Source organism: Ascidia mentula, chromosome 3, assembly GCF_947561715.1.
Source record: "Ascidia mentula chromosome 3, kaAscMent1.1, whole genome shotgun sequence".
Classification (NCBI taxonomy): Eukaryota; Metazoa; Chordata; class Ascidiacea; order Phlebobranchia; family Ascidiidae; genus Ascidia; species Ascidia mentula.
This window is the reverse complement of record NC_138568.1, coordinates 16,673,017-16,689,310: the sequence shown is the minus strand read 5'-3', so window position 1 is coordinate 16,689,310 and position 16,294 is coordinate 16,673,017. Positions and strand designations below refer to the sequence as shown.

The window sequence follows — 16,294 nt, the reverse complement described above, 5'->3', positions numbered from 1 at the left end:
TCACCAGACGCTGTTGTGCTCACGACCCTGGGTGGACCATGCTCTAACCACAAAACAACCAATAGTAAGTCCTCAACCTTAATTTAGATTTTATTGCCAGTTCAAAACTGAAGCTTGCGCAATTTCAAAAATATAGACTGCGAGGCAAAATATGCGATGTAAAGTTTTATTCTCACCGACTGACATACGGTATTTTGCTGACAAAAGTATCTAAATTGGTCACGCATCATTGCTGCGCTAACACAGCACATGCTGGCATGCTTTCTCAGCACTCCCAGCTAATAGTTAAATCTATTGAAATGCAACAAAAATTAATTGCTTTTCGCATCATTTATTCTTTATATACGCATAGTAGATGATCGCCGTGGAGATGTGAATAACTGTGAGCGACACCATTTTTTGCCCAAATAAGTCACACTTGATTGAAGCAAGTCCATAAGTGTGTGGAAAACCTTTGATAACTCGTTTATAGATCTAGTACTGAATCGTAATGTAACACATAAGGTCTTTGTGGCGAGAATAGCGTTTGATTCCAGTCGCAGTTGCCTAAAAACGAGGTCAATATACGATAAAAGAAAACATCACAAAAATGAGTTCTTTGTGCAAAGGAGGCTTCAAATATATTCTTGCTGTAGGCATGGCAATATGTCGGTACTATAACGGAAATGCTTAGATAATAACAAACCAGGATGTAACGACGCACACTCCGTGGTAGTTTTGTGCAAGTGATTATAATTGCCCCTCGCTTTGTTCTGAAAGAAATTGATTTGACGGCAGACCGAAGATCAGTGGTGCGTTACAATGTGATTTTTTTTGTCTTTTCGTGCAAGTTTTAATCAAATGTACGCATACTCACAGTAAGTCAGTTTCTGAAGGACTTAATCCCAGACCCAATTTTAATCAACCTGCTTTAAATTTAAAAAATAGGATTTGCAAATAGCACTAGGTTTAATGTAAAACAGTCTCCGACCGGTTGAGCGGCCAACCGATAAAAGTGTTTTTTTTGGCACCTATTGACCCCAGATTAGGGACAAGTTTGAGTTAGCAAGCCAGGAAAGTGTCTATAATGCTCTTCATAAACGTTTTAAGCATAGCAACGGCTTGCCTTGAGGTGCTTTTGATGGGTGGTGTTATTTATGGTTGGCCTTCGTTGCAGTTCGTTCTCGCACAAGAAGGTTATTTTGGGGACAACTGCTCTGCCTACATGTCAAACCAAACAAATTCCAATGCTTGTCCATCTCAGGAAGCGAGATTTGTTCTTGTTTTTGCGATTGCATTAGCTTCTGCGAGCCTTACAGCCTTACCTTTCGGATACGTACTTGACCGCTTTGGAACGTGGGTCGTGCGAACAATTGCTTGCACTTTCTATACTTTGGGATGGACTTTGTTGGCCGTGACTTCACAAACAACTTCCGTTATTTTATTTCCTGCAATGATGATGATATCAGTGGGTGGAGTCCAATTTCTAGTCACCAATACACAGTTGGGGAATTTGGTCAGTAGTTATAAGTCGATTTACGTCACAGCTCTGAATGGCTTTTATGATTCCGGGTATGTTGTACTTTTTCTCATCAAGTTGGTTTACGACAATGGCATCACATTAAAAAGTGTGTTTCGCTTCATGGCGATTTTGAGTGTTTTTCCCTGGTTGCGAACTTATCTGGTCTTGCCGAGAAGCAGATTACCTGATGTACAGAACAAAAATGTCCAGTTTGGTGTATTGGAATGGAGTAAGATGTGCCAACAAAACGACTCGGAATCAAAATCACGAGGAAATACCTTTGAAACAAACGAAGAGAACATTGACGAACAAATCAGTTTTAAATCATGTTTGAAAAACAAACTTTTTTGGTCGAATCTAATGTTTTTGTGTTTCGGCAATTTGCGCATGGCTCACTTTCTTGGAAGTTACGTTAAATGGATCGCCGTAGTAAATGATCAAGCAAGGAGTGATTTTCTTACAATGCTTTTCGGCTACATTCTTATATGTAGTGGTCTAACGGCCCCCATTAACGGCATCATATTCAGGAAAGTGGCCAACTACGGAAATTCTGATATTCCATTGCGCGTACGACACTTCCGTGGTCTCTTTGCTTCCATGCTTATTACAGTTTCTTTAGAAATCACTCTGTCGGTCACAGTGCTTTTGAATAGCGTTTACGCGTCCCTTGTAACAATGTTATTTCTTCGATCTTTCCTCTTCGGCAGTGTTTCTAATTACATCGTACATGTCTTTCCAATTTGCCATTTCGGTAAAGTTTACGGCCTGACATTGTCCGTTTCTGGTGTGTTTGGTTTACTGCAAAACGCATTGCATGTTACAGTCGCGGCAGACTACATACTCCTTTCACTCGGTTTGCTTTCCATTGTCCATCCCGTATTGATTTACAAACAGGCGTGCTTTAACCTGTTGGCTTCAACAAGGAAATGTTTTGCACCTAACCTTAACAATTGTTTTTCGCGATGATGTGCTTTTTAAAAAGCAAATATATATGTATGGATTTGAAACCGGTTGTGGCCCACTTTAACGATGACAAAAGAGTCTGACCATAGTGTGGAAGACACGAGGGTCATGATGCTAGAAGGTCAACCCAAAATAAAGACTGGCCAGAGAGATGGTTGAACAAGGCGACATCCAACGTTTTGACTTTGCGAAGCACGAATCTTAATAGAGACTGGGGATTTATGGGCCCAAGAAGCCACGGGCACAAAGTGACAAACGATGATGACCTCTTCGTGCGTATTTCTTGCTGGTTTTATAGCCGTAGCCGCACTTTACTTGTCACGCCATTTGTAGCACCTGTTAAGCAAGTTTAAGCTCGAAAGATTTTGAACATTATAAAATAGTGCATCAGTTACCACAGAAAGCTAAAAACCTGAGACTAACACGAAGTATCGCAGAAATTGGTAAGCTAATTAGTAATGTACGTTAATAACATTTCCGTTGCAGGAGCATTCGTCGCCTTTTTTGTGTTTTAGCCAACAATGCGTGTGCCACGTTATGAAAAAAATATAGCTGACAAAAGATGCAGCATAAATTTCAAAATGGAATCAATCTTCTGCACACTTGTATTGACACAACAATGAAATCAATAAAAATTGCAACTTCGAATCTGAATATTGCAACTCAAAAGTACTACCGGGCAGCAACGTTATGCAGTGCAATGCTCCTACATAGTGGAGAAGTCCACTATGCAAATTCAGCCATGCACAATGATATACCATCACAGGCGCAATAACACTAACATGCAAAACTACATTGAACTTTTGAATATGAGGAAAACATGTTCTCAGGGTTGCAACAACCACACACGAAATTTCTAGTGCAAGTTTCAAAATGTTCAACAAATACAGAAAAGTGAGGACAGGGTGTGATTACAACTTTCCCATGTAATCAGTACAATGTGCATCTACATAAACACAGTGTAAGAAAATACACAATCAATGCAAAATTGACAGTCAAATAACCAGGTTACGAAATTTCGTAAAGGTACTTTTTGAAAATATAACCGTTTATCGAAAATATTTTACACTCTTATAAATGCCAAAAGCAACTATTGCAAATAAACAACCGAGGGAAATTTTCAGCTCCCTCTCAATCTGCTGCATGATTGGATTTTCTTTTCTCATTTCATTAAGTGCATTTCCACCTTTATTTTTGTGTGGAAATGGTAAGTCTGGTACTGGAATGCCAAGAAAATCACACAATGGTCCCCAGCCGTCTTTTACTTGATAAACCAGCAGTTGCTCCTCGGGCACAATCTATACAAATAATAACACATCGTAAAATACATTTGTATTGTCTATTGTTATGTTACCTGTTTCACATTGCGGTCATGTCTCAGTCTGACGCGTTTCAAAGACTCAACGTTGAGCATGGTGAGCGTTGAATATGGCCAGGTCCATACTTTGGCTAGATGATGAGCTAAATGTGATGCAATAAAAATATTTCAACTTGGTTTTGTCCAAAAGTATGCACAATACGGCCTCAATGCACAATTTAATTCCTAAAATCTAGTTTGGGAGTAGTTCCTTAATAATACATGTAGTTGCAGTTCACTTGTTCGCCAAAACAATGGTTGGGGTTTCGACTCATAATGAAGAACTACTGTAGGTCATTGGACAAAAAAATGATTAGAGCAGTACACAGTTAGGTTTTGTAAAGACCATCCAAAAAACTTTACATGCTATGGGGAGTACAAAGAGTTTCTACCGAAGAAACTTTTTTCCATAGAAATATAGAGATGAGGCATTAGGTCCTACAAGTATGAAAAGTTTCATTGCTATATTATGTTTTGTTCACATGTATGAAAATGAACATCATTCTCACACAAATAAATACCAATGAAACTTTCCAGAAATTCACCAAGATGCTTTTTAAAACAGTTTGCACATTTTACAGCAGCCAATAAAATGACACGTTTAGCTAGTGTTATGCGTTTTCTGGAAATGAGCTATTATTTTTAAAAACAAAGGTTTTTAAATTTAGTTTAGTTTAAGTTTTAGTACGCAATATCAAACCAAATGCAAAACCCATGAATAATTATTGTTGCATCTGTCAGCATAGAGTAGACAGCAAAAACACCACAAAATTATTCTTACCTGTCAAGGCCAAGTGATTATGAGCTCTTATTCCACTATATGTGATTGTTCGAGCAATCCTGTAGCCAGTGTCGCCATTAAGTTGGTCAACCTGAGTTTTCACGCTTTTTAACCAGCTTTCCTCATCTCGAGTTGTTAAAATAACCTGCATGCATGTAAGGCAACATGTTTTTTCGACATTAAACCTGTTATTATTGACACATGCAACAGAACTGAATAAACCTTAACATCGGGAAATGCATCAAATATTTCCTCCCAGTAAACATCACAAGGACCATCCATAACTGCATCAACATTCTCATACATTCGTCTCATGTCTTCTACTTTAAAACCCTCTTTAACTTGCTTCTGCCAATCGTCTCCAAGGTAATAGAAATTTTCCATCCAGTCGTACACTTCATAACCCAAAAGTGTCAAAGCAGCACACATGCTTTTGGTTCCAGTTTTTGCCAACCCTGCAACTAATACTTTCATTCTGCTGGATTATTTGGGACTGAAAGCAAAACAAATTTGTCATAAAGTTTCCATGAAAAACAGTTATTTTTAAATTAGCAGATCTTGTTAAATGCTAATGAACACTAAATTACCACAGGTGTATTGCATATTATTATGGCATAAACATGAGCAATCTGTCAACACTTTACAAAAATTGTCTCAGCTATAAAAAGTTTTTGCATTTATAAAACAACCATAACACATGTGTGAAAGTTGTATTGATAACAGAAGGTGCCAAAACTATTCTATTACTGCCAAAAAGCTGTGTGACACATAATTAAATGCATACCAGTATGTTGCAAGCTTCAGCAATGAAAAATATACTCAAGACAGAAACAAGTTGGCCATTATACTACATTCCAAATGGTTGTTGCTACACAACTTGACAACTCTACACGATATCCTAAATGCATTTGCAAGATATATGCAGGGCTGCCAACAATAACAAAAGATCCACTTCTTTTACCTGTGAAAGCAAATCAGACTACAAAACAGTTGTGAAAACTTTCGTTTCGATAACAAAGGGACGTTTTTCCCTCATCACTCAACAGTGCGTCAAGGATATCCTGTTCGTGTGACATGCAAGGTTCTAACCATAACAACCAAAGAGACGCCTGTCGACAAAATCAGAAGGGCTTGCAACGTTACGGCGAAGATCAGGGATGGCACTATGTCCGCGTTACGTTGCTCTGATAAACATCTAGTATATTTTTTTACCCATTACCTTGTACTGTGTCCACGTTACGTTGTTACGAATCTAAGGGATTTCTGTTGTAAAGGATCTGGGCCCCAGCCATGGGCGTATCCGAGAGGGGGGGGGGGGGGATTGGGGCGATCGAATATTTTATAATACTAAAAATCTCAGTGGCATATAAAACGGTTAATTGTTTCAAGTTAGATTTTCGTTCATTACTTGCGTATTGTCCAGCGAGTGCCTATAGCGACCTATCCATGATCTAGCGACCAAAATCGCTATTATATTTCATATTTCTGTCAATGCACTTTTTACTCAATGCTAAATGTGTTGCAATGTACACCGGTTTGTGACGTATATCAACGATTAGTTTTGTCTGAAAACACAGCGTGAGTTCTTTCCGTATCTGACTTCCGTGAAGATCGATACTTAAGTCAAGTCAAATTAAAACTGCCCGAAAACTGGCTCAATTTCGCCCTAGCAATAGCACACGCATGTGTGATCATTCAACCGTAATATTGACGTATTTTTCTATTGTATGCAGGGAAAATACTAAAACCCGGTCGGCTAATTTAGCGCCAACTCCTGGCCTGCGTTACAATTACTACGCCACTGTCGTCCGACTGTTACATCACAAATGTGATTGCTGCGGGTTTACATTGGAAGGCTGTGTGTAGTGACAAGTCAGACAAGTTTGTACTGCTTGCGTTTGGTCTACTACTTTTCATGGTTTTGTTTAGTTTCGTCCGACTCGATCTACGAAAATGTTATTTTGTGAAAGAAGCTATAATTTAGTAATCGACATCATCGGATGTCCGAAATCTCGCCATTTTAGGAACTGTATACAAATGCCGAGACGTTTGATGATATCCGATGGCATTGTGATAAGGTAAATTGTGCAAATTTCCTTTAATTTCTAACTTCTATTTGTGTCGAAAAATTTACTTTAGTGTCCGTCGTGAAGAGTTCATTGACGATTTGGACTTTGAACATTGCAATGTTGTGCAAAAGGTTTGCAAGCACTTGCAAATTGTTGTTTAGGGAATTCTGCAAAATTAATTATATTTGTAAATTTTTTTTAATTTTCCCATTTTACAGCAAAAATGCTTGTTTCTGACATAAAGTTACAGGTCATTTTTTTTCAATTTCAATCATTTCTACTTCACCAGTGGTATGAATCTAAACATGAAGCTGTAACAATGCTACATCAGTTTCAAAAATCTTTTGCACTAACTTTGAAAGACCCCTCTGTCAAATCACATGGTAAGATATTTATTTCACTTCAATGTAGGCAAACTTTTTATTTTTTGTCACAGACTTGCACAAAAGCTCAGTACACTGAAATGATGCTGGCATCCCACATACCAACACACACTATATGTTTGTTCTACTGTGGCTCAAACATTACAGAGAAAGGCTTCAATCAAAAAAGTTTGGGAAGGAATCAATTTGCAGGAAAAACAAATGATTTTTATACCTTGGAACCCTTCAGGTTTTCATTGGGTTTTGCATGCCTTTGATATCTCCAACCAAAAAAGACCATTGCAAGAAAACCATTTGAACATTTAAACGTTTCATTTCAAAAAGAATTGAACAAATAAACTCACGCCATAGGCAAAAAGCAAAACTAAAACAATAATAATAACCCGACACTCCAGTCGAATTGCCTTTACCAACTCTAACTTTGCCATTTCTTCACTTATTTCTCCCCTTTTGTTTTTGTGAGGAAATGGTTGATCTGGGACTGGAAGTTGAAGAAATTCGCAGATCGGTTTCCATTTGAGTTGGTTTAGATTGATCACCAGTAGCTGACTTGGTGGAGTGTTCTAGAAACAAAATTATTTACAATACGTTTGCCACTTTTGAAAGGTTTCACGTTCTAATTCGGTGTATTTTTGGAATCATTTGCAAGCACTGAATAGCTGACATAATTTGGTCTGTTTATCTGTTTTCTTTTCAACCTTTGGTAAAATGGTTACAAACCTGCTGAACAGTCTTATTGTGTTTGTGGTAAATTCGTTTCAGTGCTTCATCCTGATAGAGTTGGAGCTTTTCCCATGGCCAGTCTCGTCGGTATCCAAAGCAGCGATCTAAACGTTAACAAAACTAATGTGAGGAACTGTTATTATTAAAACCTGAGCAGCCCCGCAACTCAACTAAAAGTGCGTAATTTGTTGAATATGTTAAATGCTGAAATGTACGAGCAAAAGAGCCTATCTTACAAACTATGTCACGGTAATGTTCCAATTTTCTTCCCAGCATGCGTGTTGCTGCTAACATAAACCTTTGTATTGGCCGTTCAGTCATATTAAACTGATTTGCCAAACTCCTGCACCATGCATCTTCGTCATCACGTACAACTAAAATTACCTGTTGAAATATCTCAATTGTGATAATTTACATGTGTTAGCAACGAAACGAAGGCATCATTTTGCTTTTGTCAATAAAATGGAACAAAGTTTTCAATAGGCCCCTACCATATTGCGGGTATGATCCAAAACTCATTGCGACGTATCAATAGCGAGTAAAGTAGATAGCCATGCAGGCAGTTAACAAAGAGGTTCATTTGAAACACAATTTTGGCAAATGGCACCAATAATAGCCCGTCATAACGTTTAATATCCATAGAGTTAAGACACCTAACACTTTTTACAAAGGACATATAGGCTACCATAACCAAAAGTGTCAGACGCCATCAAAAAACGTTCAAAATTTGTCAGCACTATTGACACCACTCTGTACGGTTCGTTTGGCAGATAGTTACCTTATATAATATATACTTACTTTGGCTTGTGGGAATGCCTCCAATAATTCCTCCCAATAGAAAAGACAAGGGGCATCCGTCACCGCATCAACATTCTCGTACATTTGCCGCAAACCGTCAACGTTTACTCCGTGCAAAGTTAGTCTTAGCCAATCGTCACCGAGATACATAAAGTTTTCCATCCAGTCGTACACTCTGTACCCAAGAATCGTCAAGGCCGAGCATACAGATTTAGTTCCATTTTTTGGCATACTTGCTACTATAACCTTCATTGTGTTCTCCAAATGATCTTACCTGAAACTTAACTTACACCCTGTCGAATAGTAATTGTTGGTCATTCGAAATAATGTAAGAAGTGATTGCAAACGTTTTGTCGCACAGGGCAGAAATTGACAGCAGCAGGCTAATTGACATATGAGTACAAACTAGAAAATCAGTGTTTACACTAAATACATTTTATGAACTAACACCAACCTAACCTATTTACAATAACTAAAGTTAAATCTTTGCAACCAAAGCAAAATAAACGCGTACGCTTACACAACAACAAACTGCATGCAATATAAGCAATCCTTATTTATACCAACCCCTGGTGTATGACTGACCCAACGAGTCACAGTTAGCCCGTGAGCTAATGTTTGACCATGTCTGCTCTACAAACAAAGGGCTAGTTTTAACCGCTGCAGTAATAAGGTCTACTTGAATTTGTGATCTCGATATATCTAGCTTCTATGCAGCTCCCGCGATGATCATTAACAGGTCAGAGTGAAATCTTACGAATCAAGCTCATGGTGCCAGTTGGAGCAGGGTGCTACGTGGAACTATATGGTCGCTTTGAACTGAAATTACCACAACAAGCAAGCAAAACATGCTGTGGAATTAATAGCGACGCCTTGGAAATGTTATGCCACAGTACTATAATTGCCCTGTCTTTGTAAAAGAGTAGTCCACGTGCTTACACTGTCCTCTTTATTCTTGCATTGTTCTCGTGCATTTATATCCATGCAGCGTAGTGTATGAGAATCTGCTTTCGTCCAATATAGCATTAATGGAGAGTTACTGATCAATTGTTTCTTCCGCCGATAAAACAACGTATTTTTCTTTCTTACGTTTCGCTTGTGTGAACGACCAGGCTTCTACATAGAATAAGTACAAACACCGTGGCGGAACCAGAGCCTGGTAAATTGCCCAAAAAAAGACACAAATCTGTTATTCAACTGGACGTAAATCACTGGAAGAGATCAATCCCACTGGTCGTTCGACTAAACTACGGGGGAACAACAACTACGAATTTTTATTGGCAAACACGGAACACGATTTACCATCATTTCGATTTAAAAAATTGGGCAGAGAATTGATTTAATGAATTTTGGATAAAATAGTTTGTTGTTTGATCACTTTTGCCCATTTCCCAATCGATACGGTGGCTGTTGTCAAGCATGTGGGCACATATGACAGATTTAGTGGGTCCATATTTCGTACAGTAATTTTGTTATCTTTTGTTGTCTTTAATTCGGATCGCCAGATTTACGGTTTTTGGATTTGGGTAACACAGGCTTAGCAAAGGTTACACGGCAACGCCTAGATACTGGCTCAGAAACTCCTTGTCCGTTTGGTAAAAAAGTGAATGCTGTAATTTGTGTTGGTTTGTATGGGTGGGGGTGTAAGGTTTATGTTGGCAAAAAACTCCAAAACTTTCCGAATATGTCGGTGTTTCGCGAGTCAATGTTACCGATGTGACTTGCCTCTCTGTTATGTAAAATGAAGTTACGTTAAGTTTTTGATTTTGGGATCGTGTGATGTGTGTTGTAAGTAGCGGTTTGTGTGGGTCGGCTTGTAAAACAAAGAGGTAGTGAGTTTCCCATCCCGTTGAAGTGTGACATTTATAAGTTCTCCTCTTTCCCCGCGTTCCAGCCAACATCACCATGGATCCATGTTGAACATATTGAACGACCAGATTTTCAGCTTTTGCTTCCTTCTAATACCTCCCAAGACCCTGACTGCGCTAGTTTGACGCGTATCTCATTATGGCACAAGCCAAAGTGGAAAGGTTTCATAAACAGTGATAAACCCTCAATAAACTTCATCCCAAAAACACAAAATGGCCAGGATTTGTCATTCTTGGACGTAAATGTCAACCTAACTTGAATCTTTTTGCACTAACTAACACTGAACCATGCATAAAGTAATTCTTGTATATGCAAAAGAACTTTGCAAGTGCGCCAGACCAGCGTATTATTGATATTTTTTTACAATTTTTGGTCCTACTTATGCATTTGTTTGGTGGTATCGTTTTTGCGTACCGGTAAATGCACCGATATTTGTGTATGTTTCGTCTACAACTATACCAGACCAACGACAACCAGACGAAATAATTCCCGTTCCGTACAAGTCTGCTCACATTTGGCCCCCAATGTGTGGAACTCGGTGGAACCCAAACATTATCAATCAGAAGCCCTAAAATTTTTATTGTTTGTGGTTTACCACCTTACAAAATTTCGGCGATAATCGTTTTTGTCTCTTTGCCAAACTGCAAGGATCAAAGAAAGAATTTTTTTGTCAGATAAAATATTTCAATCTACTAAAAAAGTTATGTGGCCCACTGCCGGGCCGGCATAGACTGAGCTTCAGGAAAGTAAAATGTGGTGAACTGGGAGTAAAACGGACGAAGAAAGTTTAGTTTATTCATCCAAATCAAAAAAAATTGTGTATATTTGAAAAACTTCATTCCCGTATTTCGTCTTCAAGAAACATTTCTGAGTCTCCGTCGTCTAAAAAAATAGAAAACTCTTATTTATCAGTGTGGGCGTTTAATCTCAATTTCAAAACACATTGTGCCAAAATAAGACCTAGTAAAACCTACATTTAATTTGTTTTCGTTATATTCATTTACCTTCGTTTTGGTTGTCGTTTACATTGTCGTAACTTCGATGACTGTAGTATCTCCTGCGTCTGTATACATAGTAGCGACTGAAAAAAAATAGACAAGTTATGTAGGTCACAAACGAACGTATGTATGCGAAAAATTTGCGGTCGATCTTTGTAGGGAAAGAAATGTTAGTCATACGGAAAATAATAGCCACTTACTATGCGTCCGCGTCAGCCAGAAGCAGACAAGCAAGTAAAAGAACGAAGAGAACCGTTTTCTGCATTGCAATTATTTCCTGCCACACCAAAGATTTTGTTACACGCAATGCGAGAATCTGATTTTACTTTACAAAGATATTGAGAACTCGCAGACCGGTTTTATGTAAGTGTAGTTTGTCTTATAATGTATACGCATTGTAGTGTTTCACTATTGTTGGCAAAGGCTTGCTTTGCTTTTTGCAGCAGTTTCTACAAAACGCCGTTTAATTTCGCGTACAGAAACTTAGGAAAATTATTTACAGATTTTTAACTAATGATGGCATAAGCTCTTGCCGAAACGTTTGAAAAAAATAAAACATGTCAATGTTTAAAACAGTATGAGGACAGTCACTTTATTCTTTAAATAAAAACTAAACCAAAAATGGGTATGCAGAAAGCGTTCCTTACCTTTTGCTGCACACACAAGCCTTGATATCATCAAACGATTCCACACACGCCATAATGTTCTTTATATACTGATTTAAGCAAGCCTGATCGATGGTTGATTGGGTTGCACATTGTTTTCACACAAACTATTATTCCAGACCTTATTCCGGGACTGTCAGTCATTCTCTGGAATGTCTAGCAGCTTGTGGTTGCCGTCAGTTTTGGAATGTTTACGCGTTTCATACCGAAATTAGATTTATTTGTAACAAAAAAGGTTTTATTTAGTAATGGTGAAAAGCTTTGCAATATTAACTATGTTGTAAAACTTTACCTTCGTTTAGTCAACTATTATATGTTTACTTATGCGCATCTCCAAAAATTTATTTAAATGAAATTCTGACAATTTTTTTTTTATGTTCCAATTGTAGTCGTCGCACCCTGGCCATCCATAACACACTTTGTTATTAGTTATATCATAAGGTTCACAGGCTTCGCAGCCAAGGCATTGCAGCCAAGCTGGATCAGCCACTTTTCCAGATCAGCCTTGCTATGCGTAAGCATTGCATTACTTCTGCGTTGTTATTAGTTATATTTTACTTTTCCTGACGACAAGTTTTGCTGTGACTGACGGCAGAAATCGACAGGCGGATGTAAATGCGATCTCTTTGCTGTGACAAAATTTGCCATGGGGTATGTAATGCAACACTAAAAAGCGCCACGCTCTATGACAGCCACGCCAATTACGGTGTATTCATATGCTCATCAAGCGTTTTGTCATATTTCCTATTGATGCTATAGGGCCTACCGTATGGTCATTTATGAAGCCATCAACAAAATTTTGTCGTAGTATTTTTTCCGCGAAACCAGATATCACCATGCGGACAATTCATCTTTGATAATCTGTTCGAAAATAGAAATAAATATAGAACACTTATGGGTGTCTGGGCTGTCGCAAATATCCCCGCGTCGCTGCTTCGAAACTGTTGCAAATTGTTTGCCTTAAAAACATCTGTTCACTACAAACCACGAATTTTCTTGACAGGAAATTAAGTTTATGCACAAGGTTTTGCATTTTAATTATGTTTGGCGCAATTTTTGTAAAACAAATATTGTGTGGAAAACGAGCCTCAAGATCGCAACAATATTCTGCTAAAAATACAAAGAATTGGGACCCGAAAGTGTAGGGAGGTGCGATGTATGATTTGAAATTTAAAAAATCATGTCCTGTTCTATTAAGGTGTTAATATTCTGCAGATAATTTCAACTTTATTTGAATATAAACAGTACTTATATTGCCTACAATACATTCAAATCACAGTAACTGTAACACCTATCAAATTACAGACAACACAGAAATCATAGTTTTATCAACTGAAAAAAGTCGAAATGTAATAAACTCGTCACGCGGCGAGCAAAACCACACAAGCGCCGAACATCTTACACTGTAAACCAGTTTGGGTCAAAAAAGCCCAAAAAAATTGGGTCTGTTCGTTGGGAAACCCAAAATATTTTTTGGGTTATTCAAACCCAAAAATTTTTGGGTTAAATATCTTCTTACCCTATAGATTTACCCAATAATCTTTGGGTAGAAACACATTCGACCCAATTTTATCTGGTCACTATTTTGGGTTTAAATTCACTATGCCCAGAATCTGTGTCATTTTTTGCCCATTAATCATAGACATTGCACAGCTTGTTTTTTTCGAAGAATCACATTTATTGTTTCTTGTCATTCTGTAGAAAGAACATGAACATTTAAAATAACTACAGTCAACACAAATAACTACAGGCTTAGTTTGTCAAGTTGAAGTTTTAACTCCCGCACTGAATCATACATTGAGTTTTCAGGAATATTAAGCAAATATGTTTGAAGAAATTGCAGTGTTTTGGTTATATGTGGGCAGTATTGATAATTGAGAATATAATACACAGCAAATAAAGCTATGATGCCTTTAGAAATGCTGTCCACACTGAGCACAGGGTTCTTCTCCGCAAAAAGTGCATTTTTTTGCGGCAAGAAAATGTCTCCATATACAAACAACACAGTTTGTTGCCGATCTCCAAAATCGGCCCTGATATCTTCAAATGCTGTGTTGATCTAAATAGTAAAACAATTTAGTTACATACTCGGTTACTATTGGCCTGTGCTAAATAATAAGGATGCTGCTTTCCAATACCTAAATTGTACTTTTTACACTATGCCCAATTTTAAATAATTATGCACAGAATAACTTTTTGGAAGCTAATAGCCTTGCTAGTCTTGTGGATATAAAATGAGTACATTAGGTCAATACAAAAACTGCCCTCACACTAATGACCTGGCCAATGACCCAAACAACAACAAAAATTTTCCATGAAAATATGAAATATGATTGCTTATACTTACAGGGCACAAATCTAGCAAATACCACTCCTGCCAACTTGCTGTTTTGTATTGGACTTCGATTAAGTACACAAAAGTAATCTTCTAACCATAAAGTGAACATCTACAAAAACAAAAATTTTGTAACCTTTTTAAGTGATAGTTTTTTCAGGCTTACCAGCAAAGCAATCATTCTCATCAAATGGCAAAAAGTCCAATATTTTTTTCATATAGGATGTTTTGTTTGGTTTTCCCGAAGAATATTTAATAATTGTTTGAAACAAGTTTTTGGCAATGCTGTTCAAAGCAGCTTCATCAGTAAAATTTTGTTTTCTTTTAAATTCACGAAGCAACTACAAGAAATAGAAATTACATTAAATTCAGTCCATAAATTTACAGTACCGCAGTCAAGCTATGGTTCAAAGCCGCTACAAATTGGCAAGTCAGACGAAGATTTAAAGAATCAGCAGTGGAGCTCTGACTTGTCAATATGTGGCTTTGATGTATATGTAACAAAAATACATTAAAATACAATTAACATACCTTGTTGTACATAGTTAAAGCTGGCCATTCTTTTATTAATGTCATAAGAGAAGGATTATTTTCCAAAACAAAGTTTTTGCGGACACAAAATGTTTCCTCCATTTTTTCTGCAATAAGTTTCTTATTGCGCAGCAAAGTTGTTTTTTTAAATTCATGCAGTAGGATCTAAAATAATCAAGTCAAAAATCCATCATAACAAAGCTTTAAAAAGTTTAAATCCATACTTCTTTTGCCTCGTCATACAAGTTTTCGCCCCGTGTATGTACTTCATTTGATTGATGAGAAACCTTTCTTCGCTTTAAAGAAGGGTTGTTATATGCTCTTTTGATTTAGGGGTACCCATGACACTTCCGCTGTTTTTTAGCATGCACATTTAATCGGTCTGATATATTTTTGTACCAAAATGCCTGTGAAATGTAAATAAATAAGCATGGTTATTGAATTACTTGGTAAGTTATACTTCACTCTAACCTTGCCATCTGTTGTACCTAGTCCAAGACGAGCTGATTTGTACTGCTCCAAGAAAGCATCTAAACGCCTCGTTCTTTAGATGTCGGCATGGTCTGCAAAATATATATATATATAGCTTATAGCCTACCTTTTCCAAGTTAAGTGTAATTTATCAAAGCTTTGGCAATTTTTTCACGTTTAAAGAAGTATATGTAAAACTTACTCTCAATTTCAGCATTTATTTGAAGAACTTCCCCTTGTGGGACATCTTCCAGAGTAGTCTTGACAAAATCAATTAAACCCTGGATGCTTAAATCCATACTAAGTCTTTTTCACTTTTTTTGATTAACTCACAAAATGATACACGAAACAGCTTACAACACTACCTGTAATTAAGAAAAAGGCGCGCCCAAACGTTCGGTAATCAAGTTCGCACAGGTAGAGACAAAGAAGTTCAAAGAACTAAGACTGGGGAGGCAAGTTAGTTTGGCGCCCTTTTCAGTGAGCAGTCAGGCGTGACGCGCACATTGTTTGAACTTTAAAAAAATAATTTTGAAACACAAGAATTGTTTTAAAAAAGTTTTTGTACTTCACACGGTTGAAGGATTGTAAATTAGAATTTTTTTTAAAGTTTTAATGGTAAATCTGTTTCGTCGAGCAGATTTCAATAAAATTCAGATAATTCAAGTGGTTTATTTTCACAAGATTGAGATTTATTATGAGCTCATTATGAGGATAATACACCATAGTAAGAGTATAATACAAATAAACTATTTTTAATTCTATCGCAGCATTACGTAATCAACCGGTGTCAAAAACATTTCGCAGCAGCGAGTGGTGCAAACAAAAGTTCTAACGGCGTAAAGCGATT

The 16,294-nt window shown here is 37.3% G+C and overlaps 4 protein-coding genes and 1 long non-coding RNA gene across 6 annotated transcripts; 1 reads left to right on the top strand and 4 right to left on the bottom strand.

Annotated features, from left to right (window-relative positions):
* Positions 1-1,066: 1,066 nt before the first annotated feature.
* On the top strand, positions 1,067-2,467 carry LOC145895785 (equilibrative nucleobase transporter 1-like). Its single transcript, XM_082984570.1, has one exon. The coding sequence runs from the start codon at positions 1,067-1,069 to the stop codon at positions 2,465-2,467; it is 1,401 nt and encodes a 466-aa protein (XP_082840696.1).
* Positions 2,468-3,059: 592 nt separating this feature from the next.
* On the bottom strand, positions 3,060-5,137 carry LOC145894364 (uncharacterized). Its single transcript, XM_082982926.1, has 4 exons — positions 4,825-5,137; positions 4,603-4,747; positions 3,819-3,925; positions 3,060-3,762 (listed from the first exon to the last, which is right to left on the bottom strand). Exons 1-4 carry the CDS (start codon positions 5,074-5,076, stop codon positions 3,514-3,516), a joined length of 753 nt encoding a protein of 250 aa, XP_082839052.1. The 5' UTR covers positions 5,077-5,137; the 3' UTR covers positions 3,060-3,513.
* Positions 5,138-6,700: 1,563 nt separating this feature from the next.
* LOC145895784 (uncharacterized) lies at positions 6,701-8,827 on the bottom strand. The gene is made up of 5 exons (XM_082984569.1): positions 8,576-8,827; positions 8,014-8,161; positions 7,775-7,881; positions 7,465-7,617; positions 6,701-6,838 (listed from the first exon to the last, which is right to left on the bottom strand). Exons 1-5 carry the CDS (start codon positions 8,825-8,827, stop codon positions 6,701-6,703), a joined length of 798 nt encoding a protein of 265 aa, XP_082840695.1.
* A 2,378-nt stretch (positions 8,828-11,205) lies between these two features.
* Positions 11,206-12,095, bottom strand: LOC145896098 (uncharacterized). The gene is made up of 4 exons (XR_014401664.1): positions 12,090-12,095; positions 11,643-11,719; positions 11,449-11,525; positions 11,206-11,326 (listed from the first exon to the last, which is right to left on the bottom strand). It is a non-coding gene; the product is annotated as an uncharacterized LOC145896098 (long non-coding RNA).
* A 1,500-nt stretch (positions 12,096-13,595) lies between these two features.
* On the bottom strand, positions 13,596-15,944 carry LOC145895081 (uncharacterized). Of its 2 annotated transcripts, XR_014401595.1 has the most exons (7): positions 15,647-15,944; positions 15,445-15,536; positions 15,198-15,380; positions 14,974-15,138; positions 14,609-14,783; positions 14,455-14,554; positions 13,596-14,166 (listed from the first exon to the last, which is right to left on the bottom strand). XR_014401595.1 is itself a non-coding variant. In XM_082983831.1 (6 exons), exons 4-6 carry the CDS (start codon positions 15,073-15,075, stop codon positions 14,514-14,516), a joined length of 318 nt encoding a protein of 105 aa, XP_082839957.1. In that variant the 5' UTR covers positions 15,076-15,138; positions 15,198-15,380; positions 15,445-15,536; positions 15,647-15,944; the 3' UTR covers positions 14,222-14,513. The 2 variants fall into 2 exon arrangements, 1 of the variants encoding a protein (XP_082839957.1); XM_082983831.1 differs by lacking the exon at positions 13,596-14,166 and having other exon boundaries at positions 14,222-14,554.
* Between the last annotated feature and the right edge of the window lie 350 nt (positions 15,945-16,294).